Source organism: Natator depressus, chromosome 9 (assembly GCF_965152275.1).
Source record: "Natator depressus isolate rNatDep1 chromosome 9, rNatDep2.hap1, whole genome shotgun sequence".
Lineage (NCBI taxonomy): Eukaryota > Metazoa > Chordata > Testudines > Cheloniidae > Natator > Natator depressus.
Genome location: NC_134242.1, coordinates 47213561 through 47230989, shown reverse-complemented (window position 1 = coordinate 47230989; position 17429 = coordinate 47213561). Strand labels below are relative to the sequence as shown.

Genomic DNA, 17429 nt, shown 5'->3' with positions numbered 1-17429 from the left:
AATCTAGTTTTTTCTTTATTTACTGAAATGGGTTCTACTTTCTTTGCTCTTGCCAAACTCAAATATACTATAATTTTCAATAATCTTGGGCGCTTCATCAGTTTGATAGCTGCTATGTGATCTGGGTTGCAGTTATCTTTGTGATAGTCCTCCCTCCTTACATGCTATCCTAAAAATCGAGATTAGCAGGAATACTTTTGCCAGCAGCCCTCAGATGTGGATACTGGGTATTGTGGGGGCATGGTAACACAGGACATTTTCTGTTGTGAGCCCTCATTTCTGAACCTAATTTTCTCTGTTGATCCAGCAAAGCTTACTGTGATGGGGTGTATCTACCCTTCACTAGCTCAGCAAGGATTAAGCATTCACTGTGGGCTCAGGGGGTCACGCCTTCTCACCCTTGCTGGGAATGCTCCAGCTGAAACCAGGATATAAAAGGAAGCAGCTCAACTCAATCTGGACTGACTGAGGAAGAGAGCAGACACACGCTGCAGGTTCCAGCCAGGAAGCCACTTGAGCACCAGACTGCGGAGGCTAAAGATGCCGAGTCCACTGAGGACCCGCAGTTGGCCGCAGAGACAGAGGGAGAAAGATGGCAGAGCTGCTGGAACTGGAATCACAGGAAGTGGCCCAGGGAACATGTTTGTGGAGGTTGGAACCTGAACCTGAAACCAGGACTTGGATGCTGAAACAATTTGTATAGTGGGGATGCTGAGAGCCATTGAACCAAACTCTAAAGCCCGTATATGATTGAAATCACTTCAAGCCAAGGAGTGTGGGATCATCCCCAGCACCCCTAGTTCCAGCACCTATGACCAGAACTACTGTTTGCATAGGGCCCCGAAGGTGGGACTCAATGGAATAGGGTGGACCCAGGTCTCCCTACCTGCTGCTGTGCCTGCTGCTGGGTGCAGCAACTGCCCAAGATACTAGGCACCATTGCCTGAGACTGTGAACGTTAGGCACTACTGCCTGAGACCAAGGACTCTGGCTGCTAGGCCTCGCCACTCTGAGGACAAGGGCAGCCTCATGGACTCTGGCCGCTAGGTAGGGTTGCCAGGAGTCCATTTTTTGACCGGAAAGCCCAGCCGTTAAAAGACCAGTTGGCAGGGCTGGCAGGCTCCCAACCTGCCTCCGCGCAGCTCCAGGAAGTCCCTCGGCTCCTAGGTGGAGGGTTGGCCAGGGGGTCTCTGCGTGCTGCCCCCGCCCCGACGCTGGCTCCACAGCTCCCATTGGCTGAGAAGTGAGGATGGGGAAGAGTGAGCAACAGAGGGAGGGGGGATGGAATGAGTGGGGGGCAGGCCTGGGAGAAGGGGCAGGGTAGGGGTGTTCCATTTTGTGCGATGGGTTGCTAACTTTCTAATCACACAAAATTGAACACACTTGCCCTGCCCCTGCCCTGAGGCCCTTTCCCCCACCCACTCACTTCATCCTTCCTCCCCCACCCTCACTCACGCATTTTCACTGGGCTGGGGCAGGCGGTTGGGGGGCGGGAGGAAGTGAGGGCTCTGGCTGGGGGTTCAAGCTCCAGAATGGGGCCAGAAATGAGAGGTTCATGGTGCGGGAGGGGGCTCTAGGCTGGGGCAGGGGGTTGGGGTGTGGTAGGGGATACTGGCTCTGGTCTGGGGCTGCGGGCTCTGGTCTGGGAACAGAAATGAGGGGTTCAGGGCGCAGGAGGGGGATCCAGGCAGGGGATTGGGATGTGGGGGTGAGGGCTCCAGTGGGGTGTGGGCTCGGGTGGGGCTGGGGATGAGGAGTTTGGAGTGCAGGAGCGGGCTCAGGGCTGGGGCAAGGAGTTGGGGTTTGGGGTGCAGGCTCTGGGAGGGGGCTCAGGGCTGGGGCAAGTGGTTGGGGTGCAGGAGGGGGAGCGGAGAGTGGGCTCCGGGCGGCGCTTACCTCAAACAGCTCCTTGGAAGCGGCGACGCGTTCCTCAGCTCCAAGGCAGAGGTGCGGCCAGACGGCTCTGCGCGCTGCCTCTGCCCACAGGCACCATCCCCGCAGCTCCCATTGGCCATGGTTCCCAGCCAATGGGAGCTACAGGGACAGCGCACGGAGCCCTCCTGGCCGTGCCTCTGAGCTGAGGAACATGTTGCCACTTCTGGGAGCCGTGCGGAGCCAGGTAGGGAACCTGCCGGGGGGCTCGTGAACCACTGGGTGGGGGAGACTAACCCCAAGCCTCACCCCTTCCACCTGAGGCCCCGCCCCTTCTGCGCCCCCCAAACCCAGAGCCACTCCACTGCGGCCGCTGGCCCCCGCTCTAGGCTGGCTAGTGCCCACAGCCCCCCCAGCCCCAGTGTGCTGGGAGGGAGCGTGTGTGGCGCCACTGCATCCTCCTGACCTCCGGCACACTGGGAGAGAGAACATGCGGCACCACCACAGCCCCAGGAAGGTGGTTGGCATGGCCCCAGCCCCTGCAGGGGCCATGCCTGGCTGTTTGGGGCGGCCCAGCCTTCTCTACCTGCCGCCCATGGAGACTGCTGACAGGAGCCACCAGGGTCTCTTTTCGAGTAGGTGTTCCAGTCGAAAATGGGACACCTGGAAACCCTACCTACGATGGGGAGTATCAACCCTACGACACTTATGTTTGTTGATCTTCAGGGTCTGATGCATGGCTCACTTCTTTACTAAGGCTTTATGTGGAGGGAGATGGTTTGAATGTTTTTTCCTGAATTCTTTTGGAGCTGACTTTTTTTGTCAACTTTTTTACTGATTTATTTTTGTTTCAGGTTGAGTTAAATATGCTTGGAGGCTTCACTGGCTGTCTTTTTTTTTAAATGGGTTTTATTTATTTTAAATTAAAAATGTTTTTTGTTAAAAATAGGAATTAGAATATGGTATCATTAGGGAAGGAATGCACATGCTCGTTGAGTAACTCCAACTAGGTACAGGAAATGTGACATGTTAAAATCTGAATTTACTGCTATTGGCACTGAAGCTTCTGTTTCGGACCCTGAAGCAAAAAATCAGTTATTCACTCCGCTCTAATGGAGAGCCTATGTTATGAGAGGAGACTAAAAGAACTTGACTTGTTTAGCCTAGCAAAATGAAGGACGAGAGGGAAAGGGTAATGACTGATCTCCGTAAATACATCAGGGGGTAAACACCAAAGAGGGCCAATAGCTATTTAAGATAAAAGACAATGTTTGCACAAGAGCAAATGGTTATAAACTGGCCATGAATAAATTTGGACTGAAAATCAGAGGAAAGTTTCTAATGATCAGAGGACTGAGGCTAGTGCCCGCAGTGCCGCCCCCCCCCCCAGCCCCGGAGCGCTGGGAGGGAGCGCGCCTCTCAGTAGGAGTAGTGGGGTCAAAAATTGAACTAATTTTAAGATGGAGCTTGATATAGTTATGAATGCGATTATATGACAGGGTTGCCTGTGTTAGCGGGGGAATGGACTCAATAAGCCACGAGGTCCTTTCCAGATCTGTGTCCCTATGATTTTAAAGTGCTTTAAAAATTGTTGTTGTGCACTCGGAGATGGCACATGTCAGTAGCAGGTGAAATGATTCTGTTTATATAGGTTTCTTTGTCTAGTCAGTCTGGGCTTGTTTCTATGAACACTTAGTGCGTAAATCTACCTGGCACTAGCCTGCTGGCCACTAAGTGTCCATGTGGAGCCTGCTAGTGCATACTAAAAGTTCCATAGTGCACTTTGATCTACGCTGCTTCGAAACAAGAGTAGATTAAAGTGCACTGGGTAACTCTTAGTGCACGGCAGCATGGTCCATGTGGACAGTTAGTCTGTGATAGTCTAGTGCAGGGCAGATTTACACCCCAGCTTACCACAAACTCACTGCTTGTCTAGACAAGTTCTACATCTGCCATATAGACATAACCATGTGATGAACTGTACTTATAATCTAAGTTCCCTCTAAGCCGCCAGTAGGATACAAAGAGCTGCGCAGGCACACAGCCACAGGGGCCTGAGGAGGGGAGCAAGTTGGGGGCATGAAGGGCTACTGCGCGCCTCTCCTCAGGCCCTGGAGCTGCTGCCAGCGGAGAGAAGCACCTCTCTCCCGGAGCTGCTGCTGGTGGGAAAAGGGCTGGGGAGAGTCCTCTGGCCCCAGCTCCAGGGCAGTCTGCACCCCGAACTTCTCATCCCCAGCCCCACCCCAAAACCCACATCCCCAGCTGGAGCCCTCACACCCTGAACCCCTCATCCCCGACCCCACCCCAGAGCCTGCAGCCTCAGCCACAGCCCTCACCCCCCACACCCTAACCCTCTGCCCCAGCCCTGAGCTCTCTCCCACACTCCGAACCCCTTGGCTCCACCCCCACCACACATCACCTCCATATTGGTGCACATAACAAAATTCATTCTGCACATGGATATAAAAAATTAGGGGGAACATTGCTTATAATGTTCCTTTGACTCGCCTGCACTCTGCCGAGTAACCAGTTTCTCCAAGGATTGATCTAGCATGCAGCATCCCCCATTTCTGAGCCGCTAAATAGACTCATGGACTTTCAGGCCAGAAGGGACCATTGTGATCATCTAGTTTGACCTCCTGCACACTTGCAGGCCGCAGAATCTCACCCACCCACTCCTGTAATAGACCCATAACCTCTGGCTGAGTTACTGACGTCCTCAAATTATGATTTAAAGACTTCAAGTTACAGAGAATCCACCATTTACTTTAGTTTAAACCAGCAAGTGACCCGTGCCCCATGCTGCAGAGGAAGGCAAAAAAAAAACAACCCCAGGGTCTCTGCCAATCTGACCTGGGGGAAAATTCCTTCCCGACACCAAATATGGCTGTCAGTTGAACCCTGACCATGTCAGCAAGACCCACCAGCCAAACACCTGGGAAAGAATTCTCTGTAGTAGCTCAGAGCCCTCCCCATCTAATGCCCCTATCATGTCATTGTAGGCAACCTCATCATACCATCCCCTCCATAAACTTATCAAGCTCAGAGTCACACCATTAAAAAAAATGCCTCAGAAATGTTTCCTCCTTTTCCCCCAAATAAGGAATTCCCTTCCTCCGTCCTCCCTGCAGCTTCCACAGAAGTTACATTGGCCTAAGGTTGAGTATGGGCAATATTCAGTCCTTCCCCAGTTGTAAGTTTAAGGTCTGATATTGTGTGACCATGCAGCGTGCTACAAACAGGAGTTTTATTCTATTCAAAAGAAGCTTTCCACTTGCTTCTAGCTCTGTCAGATCCTGAAATATTAGACTTTAAAGTTATTGCCTTTTTATGTCTAGAAAAGCTACTTTTAGATATTTAAAATTTATGAGTTTTAATTTTCCATTCCCTGCAAGTATGTCCAGTTAAACTTGCTAGGCACTGAGGATGTATAGATGGAGGGATATGAAAAATATATATTTTAAAACATTTTTTAAAAATTGTATATTTTTTCTGTAAAAATTTGGGACACATACATAAATCAGGGTGGTGCAGTTATAAAGGTTTTAGCAACATGTGTTTGGGATGACTTGCGTCAGTCTCTCATAGAGTCACCATGCGTGAGCGATGTGGCCCACCCAGAATCACTCCCCAATGACACTTTGTATCATTCTACATTATCATATATATTCTTTGTTGTGTGTGTGCCTGTGCACACAAACAAATGAGCTGATAGTAGTCCATCTTTCAGACAGAGGTGGCTCTATCCTCGTTAGCTACTGCAGTGCCTTTGACTATTCAGTTGGCTGAGGTCCAACAAACATAACTGATTACCTCAGCTAACCTTTCTCTCTCCAAATTGGAGGCTTCATATCCAGCATGAACCAAGAAATAATCTAATTTAAGTATCTTGTTAGACTGGTAACCTTGTGATGAGATATAACAAGGTGAAATTTCACATTTTGTTATTTTTCCCATGTAGTTGGTGGCTCCTAATGTGTATCAAATTTCTAGATTCAAGCTCAATGGGAAAATGGAAGGTAGTAGTATCATTACGCCATTACAAGAATCTATTAAATTACGTTTCTATGATTCTATTGATATCTAGGGCTGGAAGGGACCTCAAGAAGTCAACTAGTTCAGCCTCCTGCGCTGAGGAAGGACCAAGTGTACCTAGAGTCTAGACCACCCTTGACAGGTGTTTAACGTGTTCTTAAAAACCTCCAATGACAGGGATTTCACAACCTCCCTTGGAAGCCTGTTCTAGTGCTTATAACTGGAAAGCTTTTCCTAATATCTAACTTAAAACTCCTTTACTGCAGATTAAGCCTATTGCTTCTTATCCTACCTTCAATTGTTCTCCATGTCCATTGATCATCATCCTCTGTATAGCAGCCCTTAACATATTTGAAGTCTATCAGGTCCCCGCTCAGTCTTCTTTTCTTAAGAATATATATGCCCAGTTATTTTTTATCCTTTCCTCAGAGGTCAAGTTTCCTAAACCTTTTATAATTTTTGTAGCTATCCTCTGGACTCTCTCCAGGTTGTCCACGTCTTTCTTAAAGTGTGGTGCCCAGAACTGGACAGTACTCCATCTGAGGCCTCACTAGTGCTAAATAGGAGCAGGACAATTACCTCCCGTGTCTCACATACAACACTGTTGTTAATACACCCCAGAATTATATTAGCCTTTTTCATAACTGCATTACATTTTTTGACTCCTAGTCAATTTGTGATCCACTGTAGCTCCCGGATCCTTTTCAGCAGTACTGCCGCCTAGCCAGTTATTGCCCATTTTGCATTTGTGTATTTGATTTTTCCACATAAGTGTAGTACTTTCCATTTGTTTTTACTGAATTTTACCTTGTTGATTTCAGACCAATTCTCCAACTTGTTAAGGACTGTGTAGTGAGGCAGAGTGGGGTATTACTGAGTGCTGCCAACCAAGTGCGGGGGCGGGACAGGAAGTATAAGAATAGGGCCCTGCAGCTCAGTTGAGCCCAGACCAGGGAAGGAGGCAGAAAGCCATCCAGGGAGCTGAGCCCTCAACAAAGCTCATGACTGGCCATGTGGAGAAAAGGAAACCCACTGCCCCAGGAGACAGCAGACCCTGGGGAGAGACCAGACCACTGCCTGACTATGAGACTGAGAGCCAGATCCCAGCAGTGACAGCAGGAACTGGTAAGAAGTAGCTCAGCAAAACCAGATTTTGGTCCAGTTGTGCTGCTGGGACATGAGGCAGCAACCACATGTTTCCCCACCAGCCCAGTGGCGTGATCACCTGCCACTGCTAGGTCCCTGGGCTGAGACCCGCTGGAGCAGGCTGGGCCCTGATCCTCCTAACCCCAGCCGCATGCACGGGGCTGGCAGCACACTAACGTTTAGGTCAGTAGGCCAGCGACATTGACTGTCTAATTCTTGCTGTCTGCCCCAGCCAGGAGGCAGAGGGCCATAGAGTGATGAAGTGCTTTGCCTGCACCCAGAGGAATGGAGCCCTAGTCTCTGCTGTGTACCCTAGCCAGGAGGCTGGGGCTACAAGCTGACTGATGGTGTGTCGATTCCTCTTTTTTGCAGACCTGAACTGATATCTGGGTGATTGTGTGGCCTCAAGGTAGAATGGCTGACAGACATAACTCCCTGATGCTGCTAAGAGAGGACGCCCTAACCCCAAGAGGGAGGGCAGTTAGTCATTTTGAATTCTAATCCTGTCCTCCAAAGTTCTTGCAACCCTTCCCAGCTTGGTGTCATCTACAAATTTTATAAGCACTTTCTCCACTCCATTATACAAGTCATTAATGAAAATATTGGATAGTAATAGACCCAGGACTGACTTCTGTTGGAGCCCACCAAATATATTTTCCCAGTTTTACAGTAGACCATTGATAACTACTCTTTGAGTACAGTCTTTCAACCAGTCGTGCACCCACCTTATAGTAATTTCATATAGACCACATTTCCCTAATTTGCTTATGAGACTGTCACGTGGGACACTGTCAAAACACTTACTAAAATCAAGACAGATCATGTTTACAGTTTCCCCCATCCACTAGGCCAGTAACACTGTGAAAGAAGGAAATTAGGTTGGTCTGGCATGATTTGTTTGTTCTTGACAAATCAATAATGGCTATTCCTTATAACCCTATTATCCTCTAGATGCTTTTGAACTGATTGTTTAATTTGGTCCAGTGTCTTTCCAGGTATTGAAAGGTATTGAAAGACTAGGTTGACTAGTCTATAATTCCCTGGATCCTCTTAGTTCCCCCTTTTTAAAGATAGATGCTATGTTTATCCTTCTCCAGTCCTCTGGGACCTCAACTGTCCTCTAGGAGTTCTCAAAGCTAAGAGCTAACTATTCCAATATTGCTTCAGCTAGTTCCTTAAGAACCCTAGGATGAATTTCATTAGGTCCTGCTGACTTGAATACATCTAAGTTATCTAAATATTCATTAACCAATTCTTTCCCTATTTTGCTTTGTGTTCCTTCCCCCTTGTTGTTACTATTAATTCTGTTTTAGTATCTGGTCAGCATCTTATTAGCTGATGATAAAGGAAAGATGCAAACTAGATGGCTCTCATCTTCAAATAACTGCTCTATCTGCCAGTCTACTTATGGGATGCTCATGTAGAGGCTGATATTTGAAAAGATTGTGTGAACGGGAACCCAGATGGAGGTAGCTTCAGGCAATGCTGTTTGATCAGCACCACAACTATCTCCAGCTGAAGAGCTGTGCTAGTGTCCACAACAGCAAACTATGGGGAGGAGAGAAGGATCTGGTGCTTTTGTTTAGTACATGGCAGTGGGTAGCATAGAGAACAGGAAGCAATACCAGAAGGAGCTGAGCTCTGTAATGTCCAGGGGAAAGCCAAAAGAGTGGATAGTATGGGGCTTATAGCAAAAGGGCCTGAAGTTCTACTCCTTACAAGGCTAGTGATTGAGAGGAAGCAAAGAGAGCTTGGCAGGGACTGTGGGTAGGAGAGTACTGAGGGGAGGCTGGGGAGAACTATGGGGAGCTAGTAAGTGCTCAGGAAGAATTATAGGTAGACGAGAGCTTGAGAAGGGCGCAGAATGGGGTAGCTGAGGAGGTTAATGATCCGAATGGGAGGGCCAGATGGCAAACCTTGGTCCTTCTGTGAGGACTGCTCTTGTTTTGTGAGCCTCTTCTAGTTCAGTATGGTAACTCATGTTTCTGTGTAGTCTCCCTCCTCTATGTGTTAAGTACACTGGAATAGAAGAAACCCCCAGTGTAGGGTGACCAGAGGTCCCGATTTTATAGGGACAGTCCCGATATTTGGGGATTTTTCTTATATAGGCTCCTATTACCCCTTACCCCGATTTTTCACACTTGCTATATGGTCACCCTACCTCAGTGTAACACTAAATATATCTGAGGAAACTTGAAACATCGTAGGATTTATGTAATTTAATGTTTCCAAAAGTCATTGTGACACAAGAACCCCTGAATGCTGACTGGCAAAGGGGTTACAGGAATATCCAGGTTCTGGTATGTACATTCGAGTTCACCAAAGAATGTCATGTGGGCTCTTAAATGAAAGCCGATGTCAAACTGGACCTTAATATCCTTGTGAAATGTATATACGGATACTATGTAAGGAGTTATGTATGTAAACTGAAACTATATTTTAAAGTCTGTATCAAGGTAGTAGTCACCAGCAAAGATGAAAAATAGATGGGAAGGAATGTGTAGCTCTGTGTCGGGATGTAAATTAAGCATTGTAAGCTAACAAAATGGATGCCTAGTTACATACATATTCAACAAGAAAGGAGCACACAGGAAAAAACAAGCTAGAGGGGTGGAGGGAGGTATTCTGGCTGTGTACAAAGACAATAAACTTTGGGGGTATATCTAAGAGGGGAAATAAGACACCCCCTCATCCTGCACTTACGGAGTAAATGGACAGTATGTTTTATTCATGAAAACAGGATCTCAGCCAACCTTGCTTGAAAGCTGCAGAGAACTTTGAGGTTAACCTGTTAGTTTAGTGTTTAGAAAGCATGTTATGGTTTTGTTTTGTATGTAACTATTTGTTTCTAATATTCTTAGTCACTATCACTTGAATCTTTGACAATAAACTTACTCTGGTTTTCACTATAAATATCTCAGTGCTGTGGAGTTAAGTACAGTGCTGATCCTGATTTGAATCTTACAAGTTGGTGTGCATACTGTTCCTTTGGGGACAGAAGGCCTGGTATTTCTGTGAGCAGTCAGTGTCGGGGCTGCATATCACAGGGGAATGCTTCAAAGGGATTGGGGTGCACCTATTATTAAACTGCAAGGCAAAGCGCTAGCATAGCCCAGAGGAGTGTTTGAGTGGCTAACAGACTGGTGATATTAGGGAGCTGATACCCAGCTAAGCACAAGCAAGACTCCCTCATGCTGGAGGTAGGGGGTAACAAGGTAACTCTCAGTTCTGGGTATCCCGCAAACCATCACTGTCAGTGTTTGTGAACAGTAAACCACTCTTATTATTTTACTTTTTATTAACCATTTTTGTAGCACAATTCGCTATGCTTTGAATGAGATATAATAGCAAGGTCTTTGCTACTTGTGGTTATTAAGAATCCCAGAACAGGGTGTTAAGGCCAATGTCCTGTCCAAATAAGGTCAGATAAATAGGTTCTTCCTACTGTACCTGTAGCAAATTTTCCCCTGTGATTTCAATTGGCTATAGGATTCCTGCTCACGTCCTTTCCCAAATAATAATGTTGTGTTGCTGTGTGCTGTGAAATAGCTGCCATGGTTGTAAATTCCACACACATTCCTTGATAAATCTGCAGACTTTGGTTATTTTAATCCATGTTTAAAAAAACCCCACCCTTGTGCCTGCCCAGCCTCAGTGCTGACGCAGATGCTGCAGTGTTGATGTCACTGCTCAAAGTGACAAGAAAGCAGCCCAGCTGCTGCAGCTGCCACCAGCAATCTGGTGCTGCATCCCCCGAGGCACCTTATGGGGCTATGTAACTGCTCCAGTGGGAAGCGTCCCTGCTATCCAGGCCCACAGCCTCCTTCTCTCGGATAAACCTTAGCTGACGGGCACCAACTTTTTCTCTTCTGCAGGATATTAGGTATGAGATGTCCTACACTTCCCTAGACTGTACATGACATTAGGCTTCTTAGCTAGCTCTTTTCCAAAGTAAAATGGTAAGAATAGTGACGCTTGGAGATAACAGTGATAGCCCCAGATTCTTGTAGTTATTCCACCATGAATATTTCCAGTGGTACTCCTGTAAATTGCACCTGTTTTTATGGAAGGGAAGCTAAGGACAGGGGCTCAGTTTAGGAGCTTAAACTCTGGTCTTATTCTCTATGCCAAATCTCTCTGCCCAATTGCAGTAGATATGATCCTTCCTCAGCACCATCACACTGCCTGCTTTCTGTAGACACATGACTTGTAACCTGTACTAACCTGTCAGGCTCTGCAAGCCTCAGCATATTAAATATGGTTCACAGCAAGCAGCTCATTGTTCTTGACTCCAGAGTTAGGATCATAATTTGCATGCTTTATAGTTGCATAACTGGCAGTGTCAGGACGTCAGAGGCTGACAGCCAGGATTACGCCAGTGGGAGAGGAAAAGGAAGGCAGATGGGTTTAACACTCCAGCATACTGCAGCTGTCTGATTTCAAGTGCTCAGTTTAATACCAAAGAACACCCAGTGCCAGCCAGGACATTTTACTTTATTTAAATATGATTTCACTGATTTATTTGTTAGGCATTAAAACTCTCTCTTGGAGTCCTTGTCCTAGGTAATGCTGTTGGAAAACATCGTTCATTGATACTCATTTGCCCATAAGTGGCACCACACAACCCGGTGTAATGCACCTGGTATTTAAGTCTCAGGGCTTGATTCTTGACAGTGTAGGCTTGGACTCAGTATCGTGCATATAAACATAATGTAAAAGGTGCAGGGGACATGATCCTGTATTTGAGAGTGTCCTGCTCTGCAACCACCCCTTCTTCCTGCCTAGCAGCCAAACTGAGGCAAAAGAGGCGTATGCACAGCTAAGCTCTTAATCTGCGTGCTAAGGATCCCACTTAAGTCAACACGCACGCACAGTAAGGGAGTGGACTCGGAGTGGAGGTTTCACTCTCTGTAGAGGACTTGCACCTATTCTTCAGCCTTACTTGTGCTCACACATAGTGTCTGCTCACACTATCTACAGAATCTGTCAACCTTCACCTCTCTGCAGTGCACTGAAGAAAGATTTGCAGGATCAAGACCTTTATGTTACCTCCATAGGTGAGGGATTTAGGGCAAATAGGTGTACCTTAGTACAAACCTCTATTACCAGCTCCTGATGATACCATGTTGTACCTCAAAAGAAAACTGCAACGCTTAAAAATAGCTTTCCAGCTTCTTCAAAGGCAAAATGAATGCCACTCGACAGGAGCTCTCCCCTTCTTCCTTTCCATCTTCCTCACTCCCTTCCTCTCTCTCTCCTCCCCTCCTGTCCTTCACCCTTTGCCTCCAAACTCATACTGATAAAGTTTTGGCATAAAAGTTTTAGGTGCTAGATGGGTATAATTTTTAGAGATGAAAATAGCATTGCAGTTTAAGGTGAGATGAGATGAATTGGTGGATATAATTTCGCTCAGTCCCCTTCCAAAACAGTATTCTCTCTGCCTGGTAGCTCTGACATTGCTTCCCTGTTGTTCAGCTTAGGCAATCCTCACCACCCTCTTGCTTTTCCTCCTTACCTTTGTATCCATTGTTCTTCAGATTTTACTGATACTGGGGGTCCCTTGCGAGATAATACATTCACATTCAGAGGTTTGCTTCTGCTGTCTCGATTTTTGAGTGAAGCTATGACAGAAAAGAGGGACAATCTTTACATGTACTCCGGGTAACAACTGGTTTGCATTGAAGGAGGTGGGAGAAAGCAGGGACTTACACAGACTGGGCTGCATTTTGATTCCTAAGACTCAACTTTTCAAACAAGCAGGCTTGAGGTCCATATGCATACACTTGCCTGCAGATGATTACGCGTGCATTTACTCCAATTACATATGCAATCAAATGAGAAAATGAATGTAGACATACAAATGCATTTTTGTGCATGTAAGTGGACTTTTAACTGCTGAAGACTTGGCCCCCAGCAGCCAGTGACTTTCATCTCCACTATTTAGGGAGATAGGGTTACCTGTGGACTTCTCTGGTGTGCTGGTATCTGTTTTGCCATGCCAGGACTTTAGTAGCTCTCTCCCTTCCAGGCACACAGTAAAAGAGTTCAGTTTATAGAAATATAAATGAAGTAAACTTTCAGGAGGAGGAGGAGCTTTACTTTTAATTGCTCCTCCTCTTTCCCTCAAAGGAGCCGGAGTGGCTTTTACAGCGAACGAAAGCTGTGGTAGAAATCCGAATCAAGTTCATGGCTCATTATAGCGATCACAGAAAGGGAAGGGTGCATCTCACTTTTGGGGGCTGGATCTTTTCTATTAGATTTACTCTGCACTAAATCCTAACTCTGCTCCCTCTTTAAATCAGTAGCAAAACTCTCTCTTCAGTGAGTGCAGGTCCAGGCCCTAAATGAAGCATGTTTCAGAGATGCCCTCCTGGTTGATGCCACGGGGTCTCCATAAGGAATGGCTGAAGTCCAAGGTTTTGCTAACCTGTGGGACAGTTTCTGGGGGTTCACAAAACTAGCTTGAGTTCTCATACCTTTCTTTCCTCTCATTTAAATGCTCTTCCTCTGCCAGAGGAGCTTGGTTACAAAATCCAACCACTTTTGCTAGCTAAAGGAAATCTTTCTCTCTTAGGACCACCCCCAAAACTAGACCATTGTTTATGCTGGGTATAGTTTCCTTTAGGTTTGTTTTTCTCTCATTCCCATTCTCTGCTCTCACTTCTTGCTTTTCAATTTGGATTTTTCTTCCTGTTCTGTATTCCATCCCACTGTTTTCACTGGTTTTCTCTTCCTTTCTCTTCTTCTTTGTTCCAGAGTCTTTCCTTAGTGGAATGTGAACAGATTAACATTTGAGTCAAACTTTTGGACTCATGCTATTCAAACGGGTTTGAAGTTAAGACAAAAGAGCTCACCCATTCCTTGTTTCCAGGTACTTCAGCAAATGCTTTGAGAAGAGGTTCCTGTTATGAGACTAAGGCTTGTGTCAAAGCATACGCTGCCCTGTTGCTGTGAGAGAGAATAGCAGATCCGTCTTGGTGAGGGAGAAGTAGGAGAAACTATAGCTCAGGGCTGGGCTTGCTACAGTGATGCAGGGCAGAGAAGTATTGCTCCTAGTGAATCCTGCTGTGTTGCCTGGTGGAGAGAGACATTGCTCTGAATGACCTTCTTGAACTATTGCTGCAGATGTGCAAGAGAAAAGCCCCGTTCTAAGCGGATCCTACTGCAGCAATGGAATGACAGAGTAGGCATGCAGGAGAGAAGCAGTGCTCTGAGCAGATCAGACTGCACTGATGCTGTAGTGGGCATGTAATACAGCAGCATTGCTCTGAGCTGGTCCTTCTGCAGTGGTGCTGTGGCGAAACAGAAGAGATGCCATTCTATACACTGGTCCGGTGCAATGATGTTATGGGTGTGCAGGAGCAATGTCCTCCTCTGAGCTGGTTCTGCTGCAGTGTTGTGGTGGTGGGTAAGCAGGAGATGCAGAGAGAACTGCTCTGAGCTCGTTATGCTGCTGTGCTGACAGGGTGGAGGTGAGGTCTGCATTGGATACAGACAGTCTGTCCAGGAACCTCACTGAGAACAGTAGCAGAATATTAAGCAGCAGCTCCTTGCTCTTGCACTGTCCGCTCATAAGCTGGCTTGGAGACGGGGAAGGAACTTTCCTTGAACACACTCCGCAGGGCAAAATGAGCCCTTTCACTGATGGAGTCAGGTGAGCCCCTTGGCTGGGAAAGCAGAAGATCATAGAATCATATAATATTAGGGTTGGAAGAGACCTCAGGAGGTCATTTAGTCCAATCCCCTGCTCAAAGCAGGACCAACACCAACTAAATCATCCCAGCCAAGGCTTTTTCAAGCCAGGCCTTAAAAACCTCTAAGGATGGAGATTCCACCACTTCCCTAGGTAACCCATTCCAGTGCTTCACCCCCTCCTACTGAAATACTGTTTCCTAGTATCCAATCTAGATCTCTCCCACTGCAACTTGAGACCATTGCTTCTTGTTCTGTCATCTGCCATCACTAAGAACAGCCGAGCTCCATCCTCTTTGGAACCCCCCTTCAGGTAGTTGAAGGCTGCTATCAAATCCCCCCTCACTCTGCTCTTCTGCAGATTAAATAACCCCAGTTCCCTCAGCCTCTCCTCGTAAGTCATGTGCCCCAGCCCCCTAATCATTTTCATTGCCCTCCGTTGGACTCTCTCCAGTTTGTCCACATCCCTTCTGTAGTGGTGGGCCCAAAACTGGACGCAATATTCCAGGTGTGGCCTCACCAGTGCCAAATAGAGGGGAATAATCACTTCCCTTGATCTGCTGGCAATGCTCCTATTAATACAGCCCAATATGCCATTGGCCTTCTTGGAAACAAGGGCACACTGCTGACTCATATCCAGCTTCTCGTCCACTGTAATCCCCAGGTCCTTTTTTGCAGAACTGCTGCTTAGCCAGTTGATCCCCAGCCTATAGCGGTGCATGGGATTCTTCCTTCTTAAGTGCAGAACACTGCACTTGTCCTTGTTGAACCTCATCAGATTTCTTTTGGCCCAATCCTCCAATTTGTCTTACCCTCCAGCGTATCTACCTCTCCCCTCAGTTTAGTGTCATCTGCAAACTTGTTGAGGGTGCAATCTATCCCATCGTCCAGATCATTGATAAAGATGTTGAACAGAACCAGCCCCAGGACCAACCCCCGGGGCACTCCACTTGATACTGGATGCCCACTTTCTGGAGAGAATCTCCCAGGCTTCTGTTTGGGGGTGTGGGAAATGACCGTTATGCTGGCAGGGGAAGCATGGCTCATTTGCTGGGGATGGGGGAGTGTGCTCTTCAGCTGGATGACAGAGTAGAAGGCTTCTGTGGCCTGTCTCACACTCAGCCCATCTAGAATATAATGTATATGTTGGAGCACGTATCCCTGGCAACTCTGCCTTTCTGTTCTCTCTGATTTCCCCAACGCTCTGCGCAGTTCTTCTTCTTTTGTACAGGTCTCGCTTTCTCCACTCCGTCCTCGCTGTGTGCTCCTGCAAACTGGCTCCCTCCTTGCTTGCTGCATGGCTTTCCCTGCTTACACTATTTTTTTCTCTCAGAGAGAGGCAGAACATAGGTTCCAAACCTGCTCAGGTTCTCTGCAATGAGAACGTGTTTAAAGAATCGGCTATTTGGCAGTTCCAGTCTAACTACTAGTAATCTATTGGCACTAAAATTCCTGTTGTGGAAGATGGGCAAGGACTGGGCTTCAAACAAGAGTTCTGGAATCCCCCACTTTCTCTAGTGTTGATCTGCCAGGAGCTCCCTCCTCACTCTCCCTGCTCCCTCTCTCAATTGCAGTGGAAAAAGGAAGAGAAGTGACTTCTGGGTCTGGTACTCACCTACAGCATGCCTAGCATTCATCCCCTCTCTGTTATTCCTCTCTTTCTGCCTGCTCCGTAGCCTCATGGACTGATAATACTTGGAATTTCTTTGAATGGCAATGTAGTGAGTCTGTGACTCACTGTCCTGGGTCACATGATCAGCACCCTCTGCCTTCTCATCCTCAGAATTCACACCCAGTTGTGAGGCTGTCTGCTGAGAACTGCCCTTCTTGACACCACTGGTTGCTTTTCTGCAATGCCTTTCCACCTCTTCCAGTTCTTCTGTCTCCATGACAACAGATATGATTGTTTAGGAACAGAACGGCTTCAGACCTGTAACCTCCATAGACTTCATCAGATCTCTCTGCTTTAGAATCAGAAACAAAACAAAAAAAACAGAGAAAGTTCCACTTAATTCAGAAATCAGAGTGCGCCATCCATCTACGATGATACAGAGTTTGCCACCTGCCTTGATTTTTTTGGTTCATTGTGATTATGGGGGCCATCCCACATCTTCCAAGCCTTATTGATGTGTCTTGAACATTAATTTGGACTAGCACATCATCCCATATGAAACAAACATCACAACAATGATGAGTTTGTTATTCAGAACAAATTATTTAAAAATGGGAACTCTACTGGGTAGAGTCATAGAATCATATAAATGTAGAACTGGAACGGACCTCAGTAGGTCATGTAGTCCAGTCCCCTGCACTGAGTCAGGACTAAGTATTAGTTAGACCAGAGGCTCTCAAACTGGGGGATGCACCCCCTTGGGGGGTCATGGAGTATATTCTGGGGTGTGTGTGAGAAGCTTTAGGGGAAACTTACTGTGCACATTCAGAGCTGGCCGGAGAGCAGCAGCTGCTGGCCAGGTGCCCAGCTCTGAAGGCAGTACTGCTGCCAGCAGCAGCGGAGAAGTAAGGGTGGCACGGTATTGCCCAGCCAGCAGCTGCTGCTCTCTGCTCTGCCTTCAGAGCTGGGTGGCCAGAGAGCGGTCGCTGTTGACTGGGTGCCTGGTGGGTAGGGGAGGGAGCATAAATAACTACAAACACAAAGAAGGGGGCAGGATCAAATAAGTTTGAGA

At 47.1% G+C, this 17429-nt stretch overlaps 1 protein-coding gene across 2 annotated transcripts in view; it reads right to left on the bottom strand.

The window, feature by feature from the left end:
* Nucleotides 1-16649, bottom strand: part of NGEF (neuronal guanine nucleotide exchange factor) — a 76658-nt gene extending 60009 nt beyond the window's left edge. Inside the window, exons 1-2 of one of the 2 annotated variants that reach the window (XM_074964055.1) lie at nt 16361-16649; nt 12569-12674 (exon numbers count right to left, since the gene is read on the bottom strand). In XM_074964055.1, coding sequence (XP_074820156.1) covers nt 12569-12674; nt 16361-16634 — 380 coding nt within the window. In that variant the 5' untranslated portion in view covers nt 16635-16649. Of the gene's footprint in view, nt 1-12568; nt 12675-13907; nt 14534-16360 lie in introns of those variants that run through there. The other variant, XM_074964053.1, reaches the window with a different exon arrangement.
* Nucleotides 16650-17429: the final 780 nt, after the last annotated feature.